Source organism: Eublepharis macularius, chromosome 9 (genome assembly GCF_028583425.1).
Source record: "Eublepharis macularius isolate TG4126 chromosome 9, MPM_Emac_v1.0, whole genome shotgun sequence".
In the NCBI taxonomy this organism is placed as follows: domain Eukaryota; kingdom Metazoa; phylum Chordata; class Lepidosauria; order Squamata; family Eublepharidae; genus Eublepharis; species Eublepharis macularius.
In genome coordinates, this window is record NC_072798.1 from 44725928 (window position 1) to 44750643 (window position 24716).

The 24716-nt window shown below is 43.8% G+C and overlaps 1 protein-coding gene across 3 annotated transcripts in view; it reads left to right on the forward strand.

Moving 5' to 3' along the window:
- Window positions 1–8487: 8487 nt before the first annotated feature.
- Window positions 8488–24716, forward strand: part of BLTP3B (bridge-like lipid transfer protein family member 3B) — a 70577-nt gene continuing 54348 nt past the window's right edge. For all 3 annotated transcript variants that reach the window (XR_008597632.1, XM_054988345.1, XM_054988347.1), the window contains exons 1-3: window positions 8488–8670; window positions 19903–20065; window positions 20645–20683. Coding sequence is in view for 2 of the 3 variants with exons in the window: in XM_054988345.1 (XP_054844320.1) it covers window positions 8627–8670; window positions 19903–20065; window positions 20645–20683 (246 nt within the window). In the remaining variant the exon portion in view is untranslated. The remainder of the gene's footprint in view (window positions 8671–19902; window positions 20066–20644; window positions 20684–24716) is intronic.

Consider the following 24716-nt stretch of genomic DNA (forward strand, 5'->3'; position numbering starts at 1 on the left):
GATCTCTCAGTGTCACAGTGTGGACAAGATCTTGGCAGGTCATTTGTATCTACTCAGGAGGGGTGGGGTTGAGCTGAGTCATCCTGTAAGAGTTTCCCAGGGTGTGGAATGCTAATGGCGGGAGGCTTCACTGTATCCTGAGGAGGTTCTTTTGCATATGGATTGGTGCTTTCCCATCTGATCAGTAATTCCTTTGATATATGGCAAAAACACTTTTCCTGTAGGAGACTGTTTTTCCTTGAATCAGCACCCCACAAACCAAGTGTATGGTTCCGGTTTGTGGATGATACATTTATCATTTGGAGCCATGGGGAGGAAGAATTGATGGGGTTTTTGAATCATCTCAACAACATCCACCGGAACATACAATTCACAATGGAGAAAGAAATCGAGGGAAAACTCCCATTTCTGGATACCTTGGTCATCCGCAAAGCAAACTTTCAGTTAGGTCACAAGGTCTACAGGAAACCAACTCACACTGATCGGTACTTACACAAAAACTCCAATCACCACCCCCGACAGAAAAGAGGCATAATGAAAACATTAGTGGATCGCGCAAGATGGATATGTGAGCCGCACTTTCTCAATGAGGAAATTAATCATCTAAACCACGCACTTCAGGCAAATGGCTACTCCAGAAATGAAATCCGAAGAGCAATCAAACCCAGGATGAATCAAACAACCAAGGAAAAACAGTATCCTACAGGAAAAGTGTTTTTGCCATATATCAAAGGAATTACTGATCAGATGGGAAAGCTTATGAAAAAGCATAACCTTCAAGCAGTGTTCAGACCCACCCGAAAAACACAACAGATGCTACGATCAGCAAAAGACAGTAGAGATCCCCTCACCTCTGCAGGAGTATACCGTATACCCTGCAGCTGTGGACAAGTTTACATCGGGACCACAAAGCGTAGCATCCAGACAAGAATAAAAGAACATGAAAGACACTGCAGACTTGGACAACCTGAAAAATCAGCAATGGCTGAACATAGCCTAACTCAAACAGGGCACAGTATCTTATTCCAGGACACCAAAATACTGGACAACGCTTCCAACTACTTTGTCAGACTGCACAGGGAAGCCATTGAAATTCACAAGCATAAGCAAAACTTCAACAGGAAAGAAGAAACCTTAAGAATGAACAGAGCATGGTTTCCAGTTCTGAAAAACACCAGGCTAACAAAACACTCTACACCCGACAATAGCCCTGCAGAGAAGATTAGCACATCAAGCACCAATCCATATGCAAAAGAACCTCCTCAGGATACAGTGAAGCCTCCCGCCATTAGCATTCCACACCCTGGGAAACTCTTACAGGATGACTCAGCTCAACCCCACCCCTCCTGAGTAGATACAAATGACCTACATCTTTTCCACACTGTGACACTGAGAGATCTCTGTCTTTTGGTGCTACACCTCTGAAGATGCCAGCCACAGCTGCTGGCGAAACGTCAGGAACTACAATGCCAAGACCACGGCAATACAGCCCGGAAAACCCACAACAAACATCGGTCTCCGGCCGTGAAAGCCTTCGACAATACAAACAAGGATGCAGTTTCCAAATAAGAGGATCAGTGTAGGGCATTCATCAGGGCAACAAATGATCTTAGTCTGCCATGATGATGAGGGCAACAATCAGACTGAAATGGATCATCTTTATGACGTGGCAACGGGGGTGGACAGGGTTGCCAAAGAAGCCATGGAAAATGGTTCTTCACCATTGGTCCCATCCCTCTTCCATCAACACTGCCTCATCTGGAGGAGATCCAACAGATAATGGGCTAATATGCAAGTACAAGCCAGCAGCAGGAGGCAGCACCACAGTGAAGCCAAGGACTATTGCTGCCTGTCTCCCTCGGCTCGTCTTTGCCTCACTTGCCTCATCATTGGTCATCTGTGGCTGGTGTCTCTGATCAAGAGGGATCACTGATGGGGCAACTGAGTCAAAGGCAAGCCAAGTGAGGAGGATAGGCAGCAGCTGCAGCACCAGGCTTTTCTGCACCACTAGACCACTGGCTGATTCTTGCCTAGCCAGCCTTATTGGCCCTCCTGGCTACCTGGGCACTGACGTGTGTGTATGTTGTGTGCAGACAAGTGGTACCCCAGACCACCATCCCATAGGAAATTTTCTCCTAGGGGCCATAATGCCAAACCTGATCTTGCTTAGAAGCCCTTTATCTGTTACATTCTAGAGTATGATATTTGCTGCTTCACCACCCTCAGCCTCCCCAGTCTTACAGTTGCTGACTCCTGCTTGTGCCAGCAGATTTAGGGGTAATATCAGAGGATGGTGTGGTTTAGGAAGGAAAGGAACCTCGGGGGCATATAATGTCATAGAGTCCTCCCTCCAAAGCAGCTATTCCAGGGGAGTTGATCTCTCTTATCTGGAGATCAGCTGTAATTCCAGGAGAACTCCAGGCTCTATCTGGAGGTTGCAACCTTACCCAGTCTCCTTCTCTTCAAATCAGCTCTGCTGTTCCCTCCTGTATGCTTGAACCGTCTCTCCAAGCACCTGCTGACACTTTAGTCAAAACCCTCTTCAGATACCAATACTTCATGCAGCTTTCCAACCAAGCTGTCATGAATTTTTGCATCATTGATTTTGTTCACATTAATCCACTGTTCACTGTACAAACACACCCACCCTTCGCATCATTTTTGCACTCACCTTCATTTTGACCCTCTAACTGAATTGGTCTATGGGAAGCAATCCTTAAAGTGGATTCCTTTTTTTGGTTTATTATATATATTAATCGGACATCTCTTTTTTTTTTATAATATTTTTTATTTTTCAATGTCTAACATACAAAACTACTACATACATACATAACCTACAAGACAGTAACTACAAAAGACTACAATAGCACAAGGGATGGGAAAGAAAGGGAAAAAAAAGAGAAAGGGAAGGAGGGGTGGAAAAAAGGGGAAGGTGACCTACAAACACTAAACACTACATTTCAATGCTTTCCCTTCATACTCCCATAGTAAAAAATAGCTTAATAAAATAGTGACGGAGTGGTTGATCATACAAATTACAAATTACAGTTCAAATTAAATCTTTTTCCCTCCCCTGGGCCTCGGGCGCAATTCCCTCTGCGCAGCTACCGCCGGAGCGCTCATTGCCTCCCCCCTCCCTTCAGGCTTCGGATCCTCTTCTTTTTGCTTGGTGTCTGGTCCAAATTCTGGATTTTTATCCACAAAATCCCTTAGCTGATCTTCCGAATTAATCTTGTAAGCTTTATCTTTATAACTAAACCCGATTCCTTCCGGGAGTAGCCATTTGTACTTTATATCCCGTTCCCTCAAAAGAGCTGCCAACATCTTGTACTTAAATCTTTTCTTCCGCACTAAAAATGGAACGTCCTTCAATATCTTGACTTTATTTCCCAGAAAGTCCAATTCCGCATTGTATGAATTATATAGGATACTGTCCCTGACCCTCCTAGATGAAAACTCGATAACAATCTCGCGAGGCAGCTGCTGCTTCGTTGCATATTTTGAAGATGCCCGACGGACTCCCAAAATGGCGCTTTTCACTTCTTCTTTAGTTGCCCTCGCGGGTGTCGCTAAAAGTTCCGAGGCGAGATCCCATAAATCCTCTTTTTCCTCCTCTTTAACATTCTGGAGACGCAAAATGGTTTGTGTTCGCTCCACTTGCAGTCCGATCAGCTGGTTTTCCACCAACTTTAATTCCCTGTTCGTTGCTCTCGTAAGTGACGCACTTTCCCGGGCAGACTTCTCTGCCCCCCCCCCGCTGCTTCTTTAATGGCTTTCACATCGCTTTCAATTAAGCCCACCCTTTGATCTGTTTCATTCAGCTTGTCAACAAAGGGTTTTATGGCTTCCATAACCGCTCTTTTAACCAGTTCCTCAAGCGTCTCGCCCCTCTGCAAGGCCGCCGTAACTGACTTGCCAAGAGAAGGACTCTGCTTTTTCGCTGCCATTTTAGGGGGGGGGGGGAAACCGCCAATCTTCCGAGACTCTATGAGGGGGGAAAAATCCGAGTCTTCTAACCTTCAGACCCCACCACTCCTCGCATGCGCTTGTAGTAACAGAAGGGATTCGCTTACTTGCAGGCTTTCGCCTAATCCTGCTCCTTGCCGTTTTCCATAGCCCGGCAGCACACTGGGTGCCGCGCTCGTCTGCCGGCCTCCATCGGGACAAACGGGCGATTTACCCCCTGCCTCGATCTGTCAGAGGGCTCTTCCCGCCGCGTCCCGGACTCAGACTCCCTGCCTGAGAGTCTGGGGGCTAACCTTTGCAGATCAGCCACCCGGCCAGGCTGCTCGGCCGCTTCCTCTCGGACCTGCCGAGAGGAGCGTCCGACATGGCTGCGAAAACGAAAACGAATCCATTAAGCAGACATCTCTTAATTTTTTTTTTCAAATAAATAAACAAATAAATAACTGAAAAAATAGGACATATTTTTTTATTGTTACTTGGAACATCCAGCCAGGTAACTCCTCTTCACCTGAGGCTAAGTCCCAGGCTACCAACAGATAATTGTTGGGGTGGAGGGAAGCGAAAAACATGGTCTGGGTGTGCTTTTAGTCCCGAGTCTGCAGAAAACTGCAGTCTGTTTTGTGCTGTTCCGTGAGCATATTGGCATAGAAAGGGTTAATTGAAGGGTGCCAGTCCAGAGTTTTCATTTCTAAAATATTGTTCTGGAGTATCTCTAACACATCCCACTGTTTTTTGTAGCACTGGCATTTCTTTAGTGCCCGTTCCGGGCTGTTTTGTGCTGTTCCGTGAGCATATTGGCATAGAAAGGGTTAATTGAAGGGTGCCAGTCCAGAGTTTTCATTTCTAAAATATTGTTCTGGAGTATCTCTAACACATCCCACTGTTTTTTGTGGCACTGGCCTTTCTTTAGTGCCCGTTCCGGGCTGTTTTGTGCTGTTCCAGGAGCTTTTTGGCATGGAATGGGTTAATAAAAGCGGGGCAGTCCACAGTTTTCATTTCTAAAATATTGTTCTGGAGTGTCTCTAACACCTCTCCCTCTTTTTTGTGGCACTGGCCTTTCTTTAGTGCCCATTCCGGGCTGTTTTGTGCTGTTCCGGGAGCTTTTTGGCATGGAACGGGTTAATAAAAGCGGGGCAGTCCAGAGTTTTCATTTCTAAAATATTGTTCTGGAGCGTCTCTAACACATCCCACTGTTTTTTGTGGCACTGGCCTTTCTTTAGTGCCCGTTCCGGGCTGTTTTGTGCTGTTCAGGGAGCTTTTTGGCATGGAACGGGTTAATAAAAGCGGGGCAGTCCCGAGTTTTCATTTCTAAAATATTGTTCTGGAGTGTCTCTAACACATCCCACTGTTTTTTGTGGCATTGGCCTTTCTTTAGTGCCCGTTCCGGGCTGTTTTGTGCTGTTCCGGGAGCTTTTTGGCATGGAACGGGTTAATAGAAGTGGGGCAGTCCAGAGTTTTCATTTCTAAAATATTGTTCTGGAGTGTCTCTAACACATCCCACTGTTTTTTGTGGCACTGGCCTTTCTTTAGTGCCCGTTCCGGGCTGTTTTGTGCTGTTCCGGGAGCTTTTTGGCATGGAACGGGTTAATTAAAAGGTGCCAGTCCAGAGTTTTCATTTCTAAAATATTGTTCTGGAGTATCTCTAACACATCTCCCTCTTTTTTGTGGCACTGGCATTTCTTTAGTGCCCATTCCGGCCTGTTCCGTCTCGTTCCGGCTTTTACCCTGTCCCCTGAACATTGGCTCTTCAGGCGCATGCGTCTGTGGCAAGGTGAGCTTTCACGGGGAGAGCAAGATCGGGTCCAGGAGCACCTTAAAGACCAACTAGTTTTTAAGCTGCTACTTGATTCGAATCTTGCTCTTCTACTGCAGACCTGAAACTATCTCTGTGGGCTCCATGCCAAAAACTTATGTTTGAGAACTGACTGATGGAAGCGGCCAGACGAGGCTGTGCCAGAAAAGGCAAGGACGAGCTCTCAAAGGAATGTATCATGCGTTTGCCTCTGCTAAAAAAAACCCCCAGAATTCTGCTGTTTCCGTCAGCATACATATGAAAAGAAGGCAGTAAGAAACCGTTGCTTTCTATGCCCATGCTCTACAGCAGGTCCTTCGAAAAAGCAGGGGGTTAGCTCTATATGGGCTGATGATTCAGCAGGTGGGGCTGTGACCCACCTGAGTTCCACTCCACCCCGTGAATTTATAATAATAATAATAACATTCGATTTATATACCACCCTTCAGGACAACTTAATGCCCACTGTTCTTATAGAGTAAGCAATCTGAGTTGTCTAAAGCTTTAAGCAATTTAGCCTAGTAGCACCTTATTATTGTATAAGCTTTAGTGAGTCAGAACTTTCCATCTTATTCACTTGGAATTTAAATCACCATAACGGTGTTTAGAATCAGATCTAAATATCTTCATTCTGATGGCTCCCTCCCTGAGTACAGTTTTTGCAACTGAATTACTCCAGTCTAAGCCCATTGTTTTCCATCAAGCCCATTGATTTCAGTGGGCTTAGGCTGGACTAACTCTTTTTAGGATTGCAGTGTAAAACATGTTTTTAACAAGTTAGCCACTAGTTATCCATAAATCTCTTTATGATGACTTGATTTGGGGGAAAGTGTTGTTTTTTCAGTTTGACTAGTTCTGATTTTTTATATTTTATTTTATTCTGCTACTTAGTCTAATGGCCTGTTGAATTAAGGTAAACCTGAATTTAAATTCTACAAGAATTTTTAACAAACTGACAGCATTCATATAAGAGACCTGGGCATCTGGAACGTTCATACTCTGCAACTTTAAATAAAAACCACTGAAATGCAAAGTAATTTGGGGTTAAACCAATCCTGTCCATCTGCTTTGTGTTGGTATCTTAATGAAACTTCACTAAGCCTTTCTTGAAGGTCAGCAAACTGTCAACAGTTTTCTTCTTCAGATGTTTGAGGCTTCCTATGCGAATGCAGGGCATTATGGTATACATGATGCAATAGAACTCTAAATTCTATCATATTAAAGATATTGGCTGGCTCCACAGAACCATGCAACTGCCTAAAGGGTCTTTGCTGTATTTCTAAAAGCAGCTTTTGTTTGCCATTGCCTTATGGCATACACTTTGAAACTGAGGGGCTTTGTAAACAGGAGTTTCCGCACAGGGACCTGTTGTTTAAAAGGAGACTGAAATTCCATTGGCTATGCCCAATATAGTTCTTTGGACCCTGGGCATAGCTATCATCTTAATAAAAGGGCCACAAGATTTACATTCATACACAAACATCTGGTAAATTATAATCCAAGTGGATTATAGACTGCTGCAAGCACACTTTTTGAATATAGTGCTTTTTGTTTGCTATCTTACTCAGATGTAATGATTCTTATTCCCAATAAATTGTGCAGAGCATTTCAGCCATGATGGACTTTGACACAAGAAGATGACTTCCTGCAGGACTCTGTGAGACATCCTTTCTACTTTGGATGGAGACTGATGAAAGTTTTATAGTTCTGAATTTGGCCAGGGAAGGAGAAAGTGCTTTTCTTTTGTAAGGTGAGTTCTTGCTTTTAGAAAAGTGTAAATTCTGCAGGAATGTTGCTGGCAGTTCCAGAGTATTGTAACCCCCCCCCCCCATGGTAACGATTACAAGATAGTTAATGGGGGTTCCCTTCATTATTTCAATGTATCCAAAGGAGTACCACCTGTTAGTCGTTGTACCAACACTAATTAGGAGTCCAAAGAAGCACCTTAAAGACCAACAAAATTTACTTCAGCACAAGCTTTCCTAAGAGCTGGCTCATTTAATCAAACGCATATTAATGCTGGAATAAATGTTGTTAGGTGCCGCTTGGCTTCTGTTTAATTTCCAAACATTTGATGAAGTGAGGTCTGACTCAGTAAAGTTTATGTCAGAATAAACGTTGCAGGACTGTAGATAACACAAGAAGCCTGGAGCAACTCATCTGCCTTGGCCGGAAACGGGGTTTGTAATCCTCCACATTTTTCACAATCTCAGCCGACTCCCGGAACGTATCAAGAAACAGGAAAGAGATGAGCAGGGTTTGAGTCCTGCGGCACTTTAGAGAGCAACAAGATTTTCAGGGTGTAAGTTTACGAGTCAGAGCTCCCTTCTTCAGACACGGATGGTTACTGTTCAACCATGTAAAGAGACAGATACATGTAAATGTGCAGTGTTGGTCTCCCTCAACGTAGCCCATATATTCCAGATTAGGAAATCGTCTCTGTAAATCTGACAAAGCGAAGCATCTACAGCAAGGCTATAATCCCCGACCCCTTTCTTCTTTCCAAGTTCCTGCTGAATGGATTCCAGGGTCCTCAATCTACAGCCAAAGGGATAATCTCTCTCTCAGACACCGTCTCCAGGCAAGACAATGTTTGCACCTGACTTCTCTGAGCCACTTCTGCCCACGACCTTCCTTCTTGCCAAACGGGCAGCGCTCTCTGCGCCTGGCACCGCCCTTTTCCCCCACCCCGCTTCCCGCCTTCAGTCTGTCAGCCGGTTGTACCGCAATCAAGATGGCGGTGGAGCTGAAGTGAGGGCGAGCGGAGGCGTCTAGCTTCCCTGGGATCCGACAGCAGGAAGCGACAGGATGGGTTGGGTGCTGAGGTACTTCTGCTTTCCCTGAAGCTGAGACCGGCGAGCGCAGGCCATGGCGGGCATTATCAAAAAGCAGATTCTGAAGCACCTTTCCAGGTCGGTGAAGGGGGGCCATGGGGCGTCCTTCGTGGGGAGGGAGAGAGTGGAAGGAAGGTGGGTAGGTAGGAGTCAGTGTCTTCGGGGTTCCTTTCTTTCTTCTCCGCGCTCCTTGGACCGACTTTTGGGGGGAGGGGGAGGCGAGCGATCCGCCGCCTTGGCGCATCTTTCCTCCAGCCTTGAGGTAATAGATGAGTGATGGAAAGCATTTGAGGGGACTGGCAGCTATTTAGGGCGTGGGGTGACGGGACTTTTCTTTTTGTTTGAAGCGTCGGGCTGCCAAAACCGGTATCTTTAATGTTTTGCGTCAAGGAGAGCGTACATGAAATGGGGCACAAGACAACTGGGGCGGAGGGGTTGTAGTCTCCCCCATCTCGGATTTCCCCTTCCCCGGCCACAGTAGAGGACCAGGGAAGCTGTCCCGTTCTCCGCGCAGTTCGCCTGGCCCTCCGCTTTGAGCGTGCAGCCGCAAGGCAACTGAACAGTGTGCATCTTGAGAGTGTGAGTGGGTTGTAAATTGTGCTTGACACGTTGTATGTGGGAGGAGCGACGGCTTAGTTGATGTCACACATGATGCACATCGTTTCCTTCGGCAGTTCTAGAGACGCCAGCTTTGTACAGAGATGACAAACCCAGAAAAAATCTTGGCAAGTTGTACATCGTGCCAGGCAAGTGAGGTGTCTGCACAGTATGCCAGAATGTCATGTTGCTGTATTGGCCAAATGAATCAAAGTATTTTTGAACTTGACCGTATCGTTAAAGACTGTATCGTTGAAATGAATGGGGACTGCATTGCTGGATGTTCCTTCAGTCTGTCAACCAAGGCACCAGCCAGGACTGATAGGATCGGTTGCGAGGAAGACAAGAATTGAGGCAGTTTGAAGCTGGAGGAAGACCAGAACTGAGCATGGTTTGCCTCTTGTGCCTGTAGCATGACAGGCTGACAATAACGAGAACAAGATGTAAAATGCTAAGTCCGCTTTTCCAGAATTTGGGGACTACTTATGGGATCATGTACAAGGATAACAGATTTGTGCTGCTTGGCCTGTATATTGTTTTCATTTTGTTAATTGTTGCTCATTGGTTTCTGGGTATGTATAGCTACATACACCAACTTAAATTTTATGTAGAATTACGAGGCAGCTCTAAGTGGTTTCTTCTAATTACTTTTTTAAAAAAAGAGAAGTATTGGTTGGGGGACTGCTATAAAATAAAATAAAACTAATAAACTGAGTTAAAGGGGAAATGTATTTAAAATATACCATAATTTAGAGGCAGTATTTGTTCAAATACTGACCTATTCTTTTGTACCATTAGATTATTTATTTAGAACATTTTTAGTGTGCCTTTCTCTGAAACTAGACCCAAGGCAAGTTACAAAGATAATGAAAACAATATAATGAAAACAATATAAAATTAAAATCCATAAAACGTAAGTAATTAAAAATTAGGTGGCAGACTCAGAAGTTCTCCTGAATAATGTTACCTTGTACAGTTTGCAGAATCTCAAGAGGAAGCCTTCTTAATAAATACTTTAGGGAGGATATTCTGTAAAATAGGGTGGCTGCTGAAAAAGTATACCCTAACTGATACTAATAATATTTAATAGATAAGGTTAAAGCACATTTATGGAAGAGGGTCAATTCTCACGCACCAGTTTTGGTGAAATATGTATCATCCCAAACTGGCTGCTTATGGTTTTTATGTTACGTATGAATGCTTGCTAGAGGCTGGAGTAATAAAAATGAAGCAATCTCGGCCTTGAATCAATTTCCATTCCCTTCCCCCATATTCTTACAGTGCGATTCTAAGAAGAGTTACTCCAGCTAAAGTCCATTGAAATCAAATGGGCTTAGACTAGAGTAAGTCTGTTTAGGATTGCAGTGTTAATATAAAACTTTACTTGGCTTTGGGAAAGTTTGTTTAATTTGTTTCTTTAAAATACAGTAGAAGTGGGTTGTTTAAATTCTTTAATTCAATAAAGGTGAAATGAGAACTTTATGCTGTCATTTTTGTAAAAAAAATCAGATTATAAAACTTGTTTTACTAGTGTTTAGGTCTTGGTTTATCTTTTAGAACCTTCTATATGCTTTATTCAGCATGATGTAATTAGATTAAAAGTAATTTTCAACTTTTAAAAAGTATTGTATGATATCGTTTGAAACAAATCTCTTATTGGGTTCCAACTTCTGTTCATAACTCCAATGTTATTTCTAAATGTTCAGCAATTTCCACAAAGCCAGGTGTAATGTTCTATATATTTGCATGAAGATTGTGGTTAGAATAGTGGCATCTCAGATTATTGCAGGTTATAGTGTATTTTTGATGCATCTTTATGTTTTTTGTTAGCTAACTAAATGTACAGAGAAATATAACCCCATATGTGCATGTTTATTTTGTTGAGTTTTTATTTCAAAGCATGTTCAACTTGCACCCTGATATAAATGAGACTTTTTTGTGGAACATTGATGGGTATACATGTGATGGTGGAAAGTGCCAGAAAGTTGTAGCAGACTTATGGGGACCGCTGCTAGAATTTTTAAGGCAAGAGAGGTGGTTTCCCGTTGCCTGCCTCTGCAAAGAGGGCCTGATCTTCCTTGGTTGCATGAAGATTGGTTGACTCCTATGCAATTAGTAACCAAGACCGACCCTGCTTAGCTTCCAAGATCTGACAAGACTGGTCTAGTCTGGGCTATTCAGATCAAGGCATGTGTATAGTACTGATGTTAATTTTAACAATCTGAACTGCAATAATATATGTTTCAGTATGGAATTTAAAATGTACTTCGTTCATTGTGGACTTCATTATTTGATGTTTAACTTCCAGAATCATCTGAATAGGGGCCATGCTTTTCATATTATAGAAAGTATAAACATTACTGAATGTGTCACATCTTTTATTTATGTTATTTATAGCCCATCTTTCTCACTGAGACTAAAAGGGGATTACACAGTGCAGGATTAATATAATTGATGGCTGGGACACTCAATAAACAATGCAATAGGATATGGAGAGCCGAAATATTAACACAAGCATAAATCTAAATACAGAGCAGAAACTAGTATTGCTAGGTACCCTTACCCTCCTGGCAGGAAGGTGGGACCCGGCACTTATCTTTCTTGGTGTGTTTGCATGTGTTCCCAGGTGGTGTGATGACATCACTTCCAAGAAGTGACCTCATCATGCAGGACCTGGGAGTGCCCCAACCCAATTTGGCTTGTTTGGGACTCACATCAGGCTGTGATGGAGCACGGGAGTGCTCCCAGGGTGACATGATGATGTCACTTCCAGGTGACATTGTTGCGCCACTCCAGGAGCATTCTCAGGAGGCCTGTTTCCTCACATTCCACCTTGCCAGACAGTGACTGATGGCAGAGGGTAGGAGCGGAGGATCTTCGCCTGTACCGGGGGACCTGGGATCTCTAGCAGAAACAATGCTGAAATAAAATATAAGCAATTTAACATGATGCGGAAACTAACTAGTAAGAGCATACCTACATTGACAATGTATTGCAGTCTACAATCCCTTTATCACAAACATGTCTGTAAGCCATTTCCGCACAGCACAGCCCTATTACCTATGTAAAGCTTTCCTGAATAATTGAGTTTAGTTTGCAGAAAGTCAGGAAAGTGAGAACTTTAACCCCTGCTCCCCTTCTTTGAGCAAACCATAGTTTGTTGTTGAATCCAAACCAGGTTTTGTGTTAACCATAGTTTTCTTCCTAAGTGAGTATTGAAACAATGGCTTGAAGTTTGGAAGAGGAAGCATATGAGACTATGGCATATCCTCAGTCTTTTAGATTTTTACCTGAAGGATCAGTAATGTTATATCTGCACTGGTCCAGTGTAATTGAATAAGGGAACAAAATGTTTAGTAATTAAGGGACAGTGATTACAGTGATGGAGTTAGTGTTTCAATTAAAAAGGGGAAAAAACCCTATACTTGGGGATGTAGGATGATTTCTGTCTTTTACTGTAGTTTTAAAGGTATTTGACCGCCATTGATAGCTGACCAGAATTATTCTTGTAGTTTTTTTACTTTAAGATACTGTCTAAAGATGCAGTCAGTTTGGATTCTGGAAATGCTTTATGCTAAGTGCCTGATAGTTAATTTCTTTCCTTTTGGTCAATATAATGAAAATAAAAAAAACAGTGCTTGTTATTGGTTACTTTGCATTATAATGAATAAACTGTTCTTTATAGTAACAGGGAAAGACACTGTCACTGAATTACATGTTAACAGCATTGGTGTCTGCTCATGCCTGCTTTATTTTAAATACTGTTCATTGCGATTTTATAGATTCTTGAATGGAATATTGGAATCAAGTTAGCTGGATTCTAGTTTTTCTATTCCCTATAGAGAGATTCAGTATTATAAACTGCTTAATTAAGATAGAAACTTCTCTTTAAAAATGTTTATCCAGAGCTTGATCGATTATTTTATATATGAGAGGAAAGGACTCTTGTTTTCAGTAACATTTTGATAACAAGGCTGCCCAGCTTGCTCCGCACTGATGGATGTATTTAAAGTAGCTTGGTAAGCAGCGGTACAGCATATTTTAGTGAGCACCTTTATTCAGTGTACCAATTTGTTGTGACATGTTATAACCTGGATTGTGAAGGTCATTTGGTGTGGGGATGGGGACAGAGACTGATCATCCACTACTTCAGGGACATGGGTCAACCATAAACTGTTCTCTTTTCCAAGTTACTGCAATTCTGTGATGGGATATCAAATATAGTGAACTTCAGTAATCCTAATATTGCTGTAAAGATGAAGAATACAGATCTGCCCATGACAAGTATTCACTTCTGTTGAGCAGTCCGAGTTCCCTTAGGGTTATGCCTCCTGTGCAGGGATTTTGAAGCACCAATGTCCTTTCTCCTCTGCTGAGTGCAGTGTAAACCTAAGCATGTACACTCAGAAGCAAGTTGCATTGGGTTCAGCCGGATTCCCTAGTCAGTGGACTTAGAGTTGTATCTCTACAGTCTAATCCTAAACAGAGCTAACCCTTCTAAGGGCTATTGGCTCCAGTGCATTTAAAAAGGGTATAGAGTTCTTTAGGATTGCACTGTAAGTCTCCTCTCAGCTTGCTGTTTATCTGGGGGGTGGCAGGGACCTCTACTCTGCTCCTGGATCTCTAGATCAGCATGGCTGTATCTAAGGGTTTTTTTTAAACTTTATTCTTTACAGATCTTATATATGTGCAAGCGTGTGAGCTGAAAATGTGGTACTTCTTAAAAACAAAGTTGTATTTTGTAGGCTTGTTATTAGCTGTAGTCCACCACAGAAAGAGGCATAGGTGACTGCATATTTGCCTGGATTGGGTGGGGGGAGGGGGGAGATCAAAATCAGAAAGTGAAGTTAAAGTACCTTTGATACTTGTATTTTTATGTGTCAGTGTATTCAAGAACACAATAACAGCCATACTGTTCTTAAGTAAGAGAACATTGCTTTCTCTAGTCTCAATCATGTGTCACAGAGTGGACAGACACATGCCTCTGGACAGCCAAGGAAGCAAGACATATTGGCCAAAGGCCCCCCCCCCCTTACTGGTATTCAGAGAATTACCGTCACTAAACATGGAGGTTCCATTTAGTCTTCATGTCTAATACCCATGTATATTTATTTATTTATTTATTTATTTATTTATTTATTTATTTATTTATTTATTTATTTATACCCTTCTTTTTCCCCAATGGGGACTCAAAGCAGCTTACATCATTTTCCTCTCCGACATTTATCCTCCTAACAACTCGGTGAGGTAGATTAACCCGAGAGTGTGTAACTGGCCCAAGGCCATCCAGGAAACTTCTATGGCAGAGTGATGATTCGAATGGAGTTCTCCCAGATCCTAGCCTGATACTTTAGCCACTACATCATGGATCTATCTTTCATGAATTGTCTGTTCCCCTTGTAAAGCCAACTAAATTGGTGGCCTTCTCTATATCTTGTAGCATTGAATTTTGCTAGTTAATTACTGTTTCAGTGAAGAACTATTTTCTTCTGTCCTGAAGCTACTACCTATCAATTCTATTAGGTGCCTGTGAGTTGTAGTACTATGGGAGAGGGAGAAAAATATTCTTCTCAACTCATGCATAATTTTATAAACTGCTGTTATATTTACCCCTTTGACATATTTTCTGAACTCTTTTGTCTTTTTTTCAATACAGTAGACATTGAGCAAAAAAACACAAAACCTTTACTTCGATGTACAGGATCTGTGATGCTTTTATCTTCTAGATATTCTTGACTTTCAGTCTAGACTATCTTACCATGAAATTTGATCTTAGTTAAATCTCCTTATGTGCTAGACAATAGAAGGTGCTAAGCAAATAGAAGGCACTAATCCTGTCATAGCAGCATATGTAGTATGCCATTTTATGCCACTTAGAACCAGCGCTGCCAGGTCTCCTTCAGTGGTGGGGAATCCCGTAGCCACTGCCCCCGCTGCTTACCTAGCAACAGGAGAAAAGGCATCTAGAAAGGAGGGAAGCACACACATGCCCTTGCCAGAGATTATGACATTCCCAGGACAACTCAGAAACAATGTGTCGTGTCAGGGCCAATTTTTAAAGACTTGGCCCCAGGCATGACCTGTTGCTTCTGGGTTGCACTGGAAATGACATCATCCTTGGGGGATGCTCGTGCAAGTGAGTACCTGTTCTCTCCCCCCGCCCCAGTTTGGACTTGGAGGGGGACCTGGTAGTCCTGCTTAAAACCTATTTCTACATGCAACAATGTACTGAAGCAGACCTTGCACAAAGATGCAGTCACCTCTCTTTTCATATGCAGGAGTAGTTTTTTAATTGCCTCCATAGTAAGAGGGTTGCCAATCTCCAGGTGGTGGCTGGCAATCTCCTGGAATTACAACTGATCTTCAGACAACAGAAATCAGTTTCCCTGGAGAAATTGCCTGCTTTGCAGGGTGGACTCTGTGGCATTATACTCTGCTTGTTGCTCCCCTCCCCAAACCCTGCTGTCCTCAGGTTCCACCCCCTCCCCCCCAAATCTTCAGGAATTTTCTAATCTGGATCTGGCAACCCTAATAACATAACAATACATTATTAAACACATAGCATATTAATTGTAGCCAGAATTATTTCCATGGAAACAAAAATATCTTAAATATTGTATGTATCTGTTGTATAAGAGTTTTTTTCAGTGCTCTCCAAATTTCTCAATATTTTCATTGGAAGAAGTGAGAAAGTCTTCAGACTTTTTTCATGCTGTACATTGAAATGAATGAAATGCTTTTAAAGACGAGCATTTTCTCACTCAAAAAGAGAAAATATTTCATTGGAGGTCTTTTTCAGTGCTACACCCAATTGTCCCGTTGGGAGCTGCAAAAAATGCGCTTTCCCTTTAATACAGTGTGCAAAGGCGCTTTAAATGCTGTCTTTCCCTGAAAGTTTACACCAAACCAGTAGGGGAAAGATCACATCAGAACAGGAGCAGGACAGTGCAGCAGTAAGGAAGCTAAGACAGAGCAAAACATATATGTTCAAGTGGCCCTTAGTCCGGACTTGCATACATGATGAATACAACCTGAAACTCATTTTGTTCCTCATGAGTGGTGCTGCTAATCAGTATTTAGTTTATCAGATTGTAACAGCATTATTAGCAAGATTGCATAATATTCATAATCTTTAAAAATGCGTATATAACATTTCTGGCATGAACAGTTATGGTTTACCGTATTTGCATTACTCACTTGGCTAGAACTGCTGCTTAGAAATTTGGGTCAGGGTGAACTTATTTTCTTTGGTTGGAATATTCCATTAAAAGCCTTGTGTGAATTATTCTTTAAATTCTAGTATTCAGCAGATTAATCCGATTGACTTTAAATACTTTTAAGTATTGATCTATGAGATTATTAATCTGTCCTTGTATATATTCTTTTAGTTTCACTAGAATTGCTTAAAAACAGTGCTTCACGCATCTTTGTTTAGTTGAGACTAAATTGCTATTTTCTATAAGACCTTGGCCATATAATGAGATTTGACAGGATCTGTACTTCAAGAACGTTAATCGGCTTTCCTCTTATGCCTGTTTGGTTCTTTGCATTTATTCACTGCCTATTTTTGTTTTGTCCTTGTTTACCCTTTGAAACTTGCGTTATAGCCCCACTAGGAAAAAGAGGGATAGAAATCTTCTAATTAAATAAATAGCTACTTCCTAGTTCTGCATTCAGTCTTTACACCAAGGATCCCCAACCTTTGAAACCTGCTGGCACTTTGGAATTCTGATACAGGATGATGGGTGCAACCAAAAAATGGCTGCCACAGGATGTGAAGCCAACCCCAAAATGTGAGGGAGTAATTATGCATAAATCTAATAGTAACTAGTCAACATTTCAGACAGAAGCTCTGATTAACAAGATGCCTTAATATGAGCGGCACAAGTTGTTTCTTTACCAGAAATCTGCCTATCCCTCTGTCCAGCATGCTTCTTTTTTCCCTGTGTAGAAGGATATTCATACTTGGGTTGCCAGGTACCCTTACCCTCCTGGGGGTGAGGGGAGCCTGGCACTTTCCTTGAGTTTCTTCTTGTGTGCGCACACTTTCAGCAGGGAATAATAATGTCACTTCCAGGAGTGACATCATTGCATCCAGTGGCGGGCATGCTGCTGTGCTGCAGTTTGGACCCCCCCCCCCGCTGACCAGGTGAGTGGTGGCGGAGGGGCAGTGGCTAGCAGCAGGGGATCCCCTGCCCCCATCTGGGGACCTGGCAGCCCTAATTCAAACACACAACTACTTCTTTCCATACTCCCATACAGTGGTACAGCCAAGGAAATATTTTATTCAATTCTGCTGAGTGTATAAATTGGATCTTATATACTTGAATTGCTGAAAGGTATCCTATTGAGGGCTTGTAAAGCCTGTTTCTTCAGCATAAAATTTTATCCTTATTGTTTTATTGAAAAGGGCAGCATAGTACTTGTGTTACTTGGTCATGGTGAATTTTCACTTTGCATGTTCCAGTGTCTGTTGCATTGGCTTGAAAACGATGGACCTGCATTGATACCTCTAAAGACTTTTTTAGCTGTCCTCATAGAAGAGTCTGTGGAATTGTTTCTTTGAGCTGCCACAACCTGATGGTTACACTGATGAAACCAACGACAGGGCATGATAAGGCCAAGCAACTTGGGAAGATCACATGGGCTAGAGAGTAACTGTTTCTCTGCTTTGGTAAAACCCAACTTTTACTGTTCTTTGATAGTCTCCCTAAAATTTTTATTTAAAGTTATTATATAATTTTTATCAATAGTATACTTGCAAAGACAGATACTTTTAGATGTTGCTCTCCTATTTTCCCGTAAGAAGCAATGAAGTGGCTGGGGGAACCTTGTTCAGGAGACATAGAATTGACCCTTGGGGTCCAATCTTCATTAATCTTGGGGGTAGTTAGAGGACAGTCAGAAGTAGGTTACCTCCAAATCTGGAAAAGTTTGGTTTAAAAATGACTGCCCCAGCCCACCTGATAACCCCCTGAGTGATTTCCCCATAGAAAACAATGGCCAAATTTTACCAAATTTTTATTCAAAATTTGGTAAAAATTCAGGATTCCTGCTCCCCCCCCCCGAATATCTGGATTTTAACAAATCAGCCTATTATAGATTACAGCAAATCTTTTGACTGTGAGGATCATGAAAAGCTATGGAGAGTGTTAAAAGAAATGGGGGTGCCACAACATCTCATTGTTTTGATATGCAACTTGTACTCTGAACAAGAGGCTACTGTCAGGACAGAATATGGGGAAACAGAATGGTTTCCAGTTGGCAAGGGGTGTATATTATCTCTCTATCTGTTCAACCTCTATGCAGAGTATATCACAAGGAAAGCTGAATTAGATCTAGAAGAAGGTGGAATGAAAATTTGTGGAAGGAATATTAACAATTTGAGATATGCAGATGACACCATGTTACCAGCAGAAAATAGTAAAGACTTGAAACAACTACTGATGAAGGTTAAAGGAGAAAGCAGGATTACATCTGAACATCAAGAAGACAAAAGTAATGACTACTGAGGAATTACACAATTTTAAAGTTGACAATGAAGACATTTAAATTGTTCAAGATTTTCCATTCCTTGGCTCAATCATCAACCAAAAGAGAGACTACAGTGAAGAAATCAGAAGCAGATTGAGACTTGGAAGAGCAGTTGTGAGGGAGCTAGAAAAGATCCTTAAGGATAAAAATGTCTCTCTCTGGGAACCAAGATCAAGATAATCCAAACTATGGTATTCCCTATTACAGTGTATGGATGTGAAAGTTGGACAGTGAAGAAAGCTGACAGGAAGAAAATTGATTCAGTTGAAATGTGGTGCTGGAGGAGAGTTTTACGGATACCATGGACAGCCAAAAAGACAACTGGGTACTAGATCAAATCAAGCCTGAATTCTCCTTAGAAGCTAAAATGACAAGATTAAGGCTATCATACTTTGGCCGCATCATGAGAAGACATGATTCTCTGGAAAAGTCAATAGTGCTAGGAAAAGTAGAAGGCAGTAGGAAAAGAAGAAGACCTAAAACAAGATGGCTTGACCCAATAAAAGAAGCCACGTCCTCCAGTTTGCAGGATCTGAGCAAGTCTGTTAATGACAGGACGTTTTGGAGGTCTTTCCTTCATAGGGTCACCATAGGTCAGAAGTAACTTGATGGCATGTAATGCACACACAGACTGAATTTGGTATTTTGATCTGAATTCCAAACTGAACTGCACATCCCTAAGTAGAATTGCACTCAGATGTGAACTGCAGATAGCTATTGCAGGCAAGAGATAGGGGGGGGGGGAAGAATTCAACTCACGACACTCTTTGCTTTGACCTGGATAGCTCAAGCTAGCCTGATCTTGTCAGTTCTTGGAAACTAAGCAGGGTCAGCATTGGTTAGTACTTGCCTGCGGGCAGGGAGGCACCAAGGAAGTCTGGGGGTGCTATGCAGAGGCAGGCAATGTCAAACCACCTCTGAATGTCTCTTGCCTTGAAAGCCGTACAGGGTCACCATAAATCCGTTGTGACTTGACAGCGTTACAAAAAAGGCAGCCTTTGCCTCTACATTTGCATGGACATTGTTTGTGCAGACATGTTTCAAAGCTGCCTTTCCAAGGGAAAAAAGATCTTTGAACTATGATTTCTTAAAGACTTATTTTACATGCTTACATTAATTATCAGTAGGATATCTGCTTAATGGTGAAGTAACTGCAATGTTAATATATATTTTCTTTAGGTTCACCAAAAATCTGTCACCTGACAAAATCAACTTGAGCACCCTTAAAGGTGAAGGCCAGCTAACCAATTTAGAGCTTGATGAAGAAGTGCTTCAGAATATGCTGGATCTTCCCACATGGCTTGCCATCAATAAAGTTTTTTGCAATAAAGCATCTATTAGAGTAAGTGATTATACTAAAGCAGGAATGAGTACTAATTTGCTCTCCCTATTGTCTGTAAAGATTCAAAATATTTGTTAAAATCTAAAAATGATAATTTGTTCAATCTAGATTGTGTTGAAGGCTGCAATTAGAAGGAAATGACTGCCTGGGAAAATAAATAAGTCTTTACCCAGTGCAGAAAAGGTAACAAATCAGGCTTCACCAAGAGGAAGGCATTCTAGAGTTGGAATGCCACAGCTGAGTTGGCTCTGTACTTTGTTGCTCGCTTCCTTTCAAAGAAGTGGGGGCAGACTGACCAGGAGCTAGGATGATGATGATCAAAGAGGATGAGCAAGAATGGAAGACATTTGTCTAGATAACCTGTTTCCAGGCCACAAGGACTGGAACTTAAAATTGAACCCCAAACAAATAGGAACCAGTAATTTTGTTCTAAGAGCATGAGATGTGTTCTCGATAGCTGGTGCATGTGATATGAAATGTCATTTGCCTCACACTTCTTCTAAACATGTGTGTGACTACTGCTTATTTTGTTCCTTTTGGGGGATATAGTTTTAGAATAATACTTGTGTTATCTTGCAGATACCATGGACAAAATTGAAAACACATCCAATCAGTTTGGTAAGTTTGATCTTCAACTTCCAAAATTAACTTTGACATTTTATCGTTATGCTATATAAATAATGGAGACCAACAACCTGATATAGGGATCCAAATAATAATACTAGTTTCATGAGCTAAAATAGGCTTGAGAGTTGATTGGCTCTCTGTGCGTGTGTACATGCATGCATGCATTTATTTATTTACATTATTTATAGTCCACCTTTCTTGCTGAGACTCAAGAGTTTACATAGTATAAGTCAATAAGAACATTGGCTGAGACATTCAATAGCAGAAATTTGAAAACAAGCAGAAATCCAGTAAAGTGTTGTATCCAATGCAGTGCTATATTGTTTTTGTTTTGAAAAGGAAATATTCAGCATTCTCATCAGTTTAGTTCCATTTTAAACCCATGGATAATTATCATCAAATTTATTTTAGCTGGACTTGGGAGACTCATGTTTTTGGCTTGGCATAATTACCCTAAGATCATTGCTCCGCAATGTGGTGCCTGTGGGCTCCATGGCACCCACTGATACCTTTCTTGGTGTCTGCCCAGTGATTTAGAAAGTAGATGGGGCTGGATCGGGGTTTTGACCAGCTGGGCTTCTGAATGGCAATTAAACATTTGATTGACTATGCAGATTTTAAAAAAATGTTGCTTGGGCAGCAGCTGCCACCACAACACAAGGATTGTCAGGGTAAATGGATCACTAAGGTAAGTGGTGTATATGTAAAAAAATTTAAAAATACGTTCACTTTGAAAGGTGTCCTGTTAAACAGAGTTTCTGCCTGAGTATTAACTCGCTCCCTGACAGTGTGGTAGCCATTTTGTGATTGGCTTCACCACCCTATTTCAGACTTCCAAAGTTGCCTTCAGGATGAAAAATGTGGAGGATCCCTGCCTATGATGGTAGGAGACCTAAACTTAGTTTAGTTCAGTTTTCAAGAGAGCATGTTAACTTATATGGGGAAAAAAGTTAAATCGATTAAAGCCACAAACTAAATTAAAAGTAATTAGCAGTTTTGTGTAGGGACTTGATAATAGAAGAGTTGAATTTCATGCAGTATGAGTCAGATTTATTTCTATTATAGAGACAAAAGCTTAATCTGACATCTTTTTCATTCCTTCTGTCTAGACATAAAGCCTGTACTTCATTATCCCTTCTTTTCCTGACAAATATTTCAGAATGCATTAGATAATTTGCAAGTGGATTACAGTTTCTGTTATTGATTCTCTTCTTTTGTTCCTTTCTGACTTTAAAATACTTCAAGCAATGGAAAATTTGAATTAGAAAGTTTCTGGAAAACTTTCTAATTCAAATTTACATAATTAATTTAAATCATGTTAGCAAAAGAAGTGCAGACCATATAGAAGCACTGGAGTTTGTCCATGATTCATACCCCACATTTAGCCCATCTGGCGTGATTGATATGCAGCACAACAGCCCAGACTGATACTACACTTGAAGCCCTGGCAGTTGTAGATACACAGACTATATTTGCATATGTGGGATGAAAATTTTTCGATGGAAAAATATTTTCTTATTTGGAAAATTTCCTGTCCCATATCACTGACCCCAAGAAAAATGTCATGTTTCAAGTCTTAGGTAGCTGCATAGCAACTGTGTTACAATTCTTGGAGTTCATCCTCAAGGCTTTATGCTTTCTCAATGGAAATGTGATTCCCTGTGGGTCTTTTTCTGTACTGTTATTGCTCATCAGAGACTTACTGCGCAATCCTATGGCCGGCCCCAACGCCGGCGTGCCTGCATAAGCAGAGCAGTGGCGCCGCCAGGCCGTATCCTGTGCCAGCAAAGTGCAGCGGCGCCAGCCCTGGCAGCAGCGCAGAGATGCAAATTGGGAGAACAAGAAAGCGTTGTGGGTGGGTGTGATGCACGGCCGCCGCCAGGCGCAGCCAAAGGGCGCTGTTCCTGACAAGCGGCAGGGGGAGGGGCCAGGAAAGGCGCAGCCTATGGGCAGCGCACGATCCCAGCCAGGCCCCAGAGCAGCAGGCAAACTGCACCCATGCCGGCAGACCACCTCGGCTCGTGCGTTGGGCAGGGCTCGCAGTCGGGAAGGAGAGGGGTGGGCGTGGTCTGAGGACCTCTCCCCCGTTTGCCCAATGCAGCGCCAAGTCCGTGGCGGCCGCGTCCAGAGAGGTTGGCATGGGACTGGCAGGCGCCCTGCCATGAGGAATCCAGGGCAGCAGCCAGTCCCAGCAGTAGGGAACAGCCACCAAGTGGCGCCGAAGGGGAGGGTTGGCCTGAGGCCGCCACCAAGAGGCAGACACAGCGGACCCGCCCCCGTCCCCATCCCAAGGCAAAGACCACAGACACCCGTTGCACAGAAATCAGCCTTTATTATTATACCATCCCACCTCCCCCAGCAGATGTGAGGAAGGGGAGGCGTGTAGGAGAGGTAGGGTGTCGAGGGACCATGGGGAGGCAGGGCTGGGGAGAGCCCATTTGGAAGGACAGGCAGCCAGGAGCCTGTTGATAGCCTGGGTGCTGCCTCGCCAGCCCCCTCCCCGCTCGCCCCCTGCGCCGTCCGGTGCCTGTGCGAGTGCATGGTCAGAAGCAGCTGCCCCTCCACCCAGCCTTCCCGGCTGTGGCGACCAGGTAACGCGGCCAAGCCCTGCTCCGCTGCCCCTGGCCCCCCTGGCCCCGGCCCCATTGCCTCCAGCAGCTGTATAACACCCTGGGCCGCGGCCCCGCCTGTCCAGCAGAACACCCCCCCCCCCCGCAAGGCGGCAGCAGGGCTCACCGGCGAGGCCAGTGGCCGGACACCCTTGGCCGTCCACGGACCCGGCCTCTCGCACGCAACTGGGCCTGAGGGAGGGGTGCCTCTGGGGCGGGTGGACCTGCTGCAGCGGGTGGGGCTGATGGGTTGAGGATGGCGACGAGCCGCCCGAGTAGGGCTTCGGCACGGGCTTGAGAGGCACGGAGCCCCTCTCCCACCTCCAGTACCGCGGCCATGAATTCCCCGCCGCGGTTGTTCGCCTCCCATGCGGCGTGCACCTCTAGCCGCTCCCTCTCGATTGCCGCCCACATTGCGGCCAGTGTCGGGGGAAGCCGCTGGGCAGGGCGGAGCCACGCGCAGCCTCGGACACACCCCACCCCTCCCAACAACCACGCCATGTTGGCGCGGGAGCCTCGCTACTGCCCCGCAGGATGGATGCGAGGCGGGACGCCGCGGGGTGGAGGGTGTTGGAATGACCAATGGGGCTGCCGCAGACACCTGAGGGGCTGGACCCACTCTGGGAGGCGGCCGCTCATGGGACTTTGTTGCTGCGGCTGCGGCTGCAACGGGAGCGACCCTCCCCAGGCGCACGAGACCTCCTGTCTGGGATACGGCATCCGTCTGCCGCTACCCTAGTTTCTTCACTGATGGGGCTAGGGTTCCAGTGAGCGGACCGTTTCCCCTGCCATCTCCCGCCCCCTTGCAGCAGCACCCCCGGCCACCCTCTCCCTGGCTTATCGGGTGCCAGCTGCTCGCCCTACCAGGGATCGAGCGCCCTCGGTGGCTCCCCCCTCCCCGCTGACATGCCCTGCCCCAACCCTCTACCTGACGTTACTGTGAGGGGAGGGGGGCGGGGAGGCAGAACGGGGTCTGTCAGATACATTTGTGGCGATGTGCAGGTGGAGATATGTGACGGGAGTGTTGGGGGAGGGGCAGAGGACGAAGTCAGGCTCGGAGACACAGAAGGTAGTTGTATTGTTGAAGGCTTTCACGGCCGGAGAACGATGGTTGTTGTGGGTTTTCCGGGCTGTATTGCTGTGGTCTTGGCATTGTAGTTCCTGACGTTTCGCCAGCAGCTGTGGCTGGCATCTTCAGAGGTGTAGCACCAAAAGACAGAGATCTCTCAGTGTCACAGTGTGGAAAAGATGTAGGTCATTTGTATCTACTCAGGAGGGGTGGGGTTGAGCTGAGTCATCCTGTGAGAGTTTCCCAGGGTGTGGAATGCTAATGGCGGGAGGCTTCACTGTATCCTGAGGAGGTTCTTTTGCATATGGATTGGTACTTGAGTACAGAAGGTAGTTGTTTTACAACT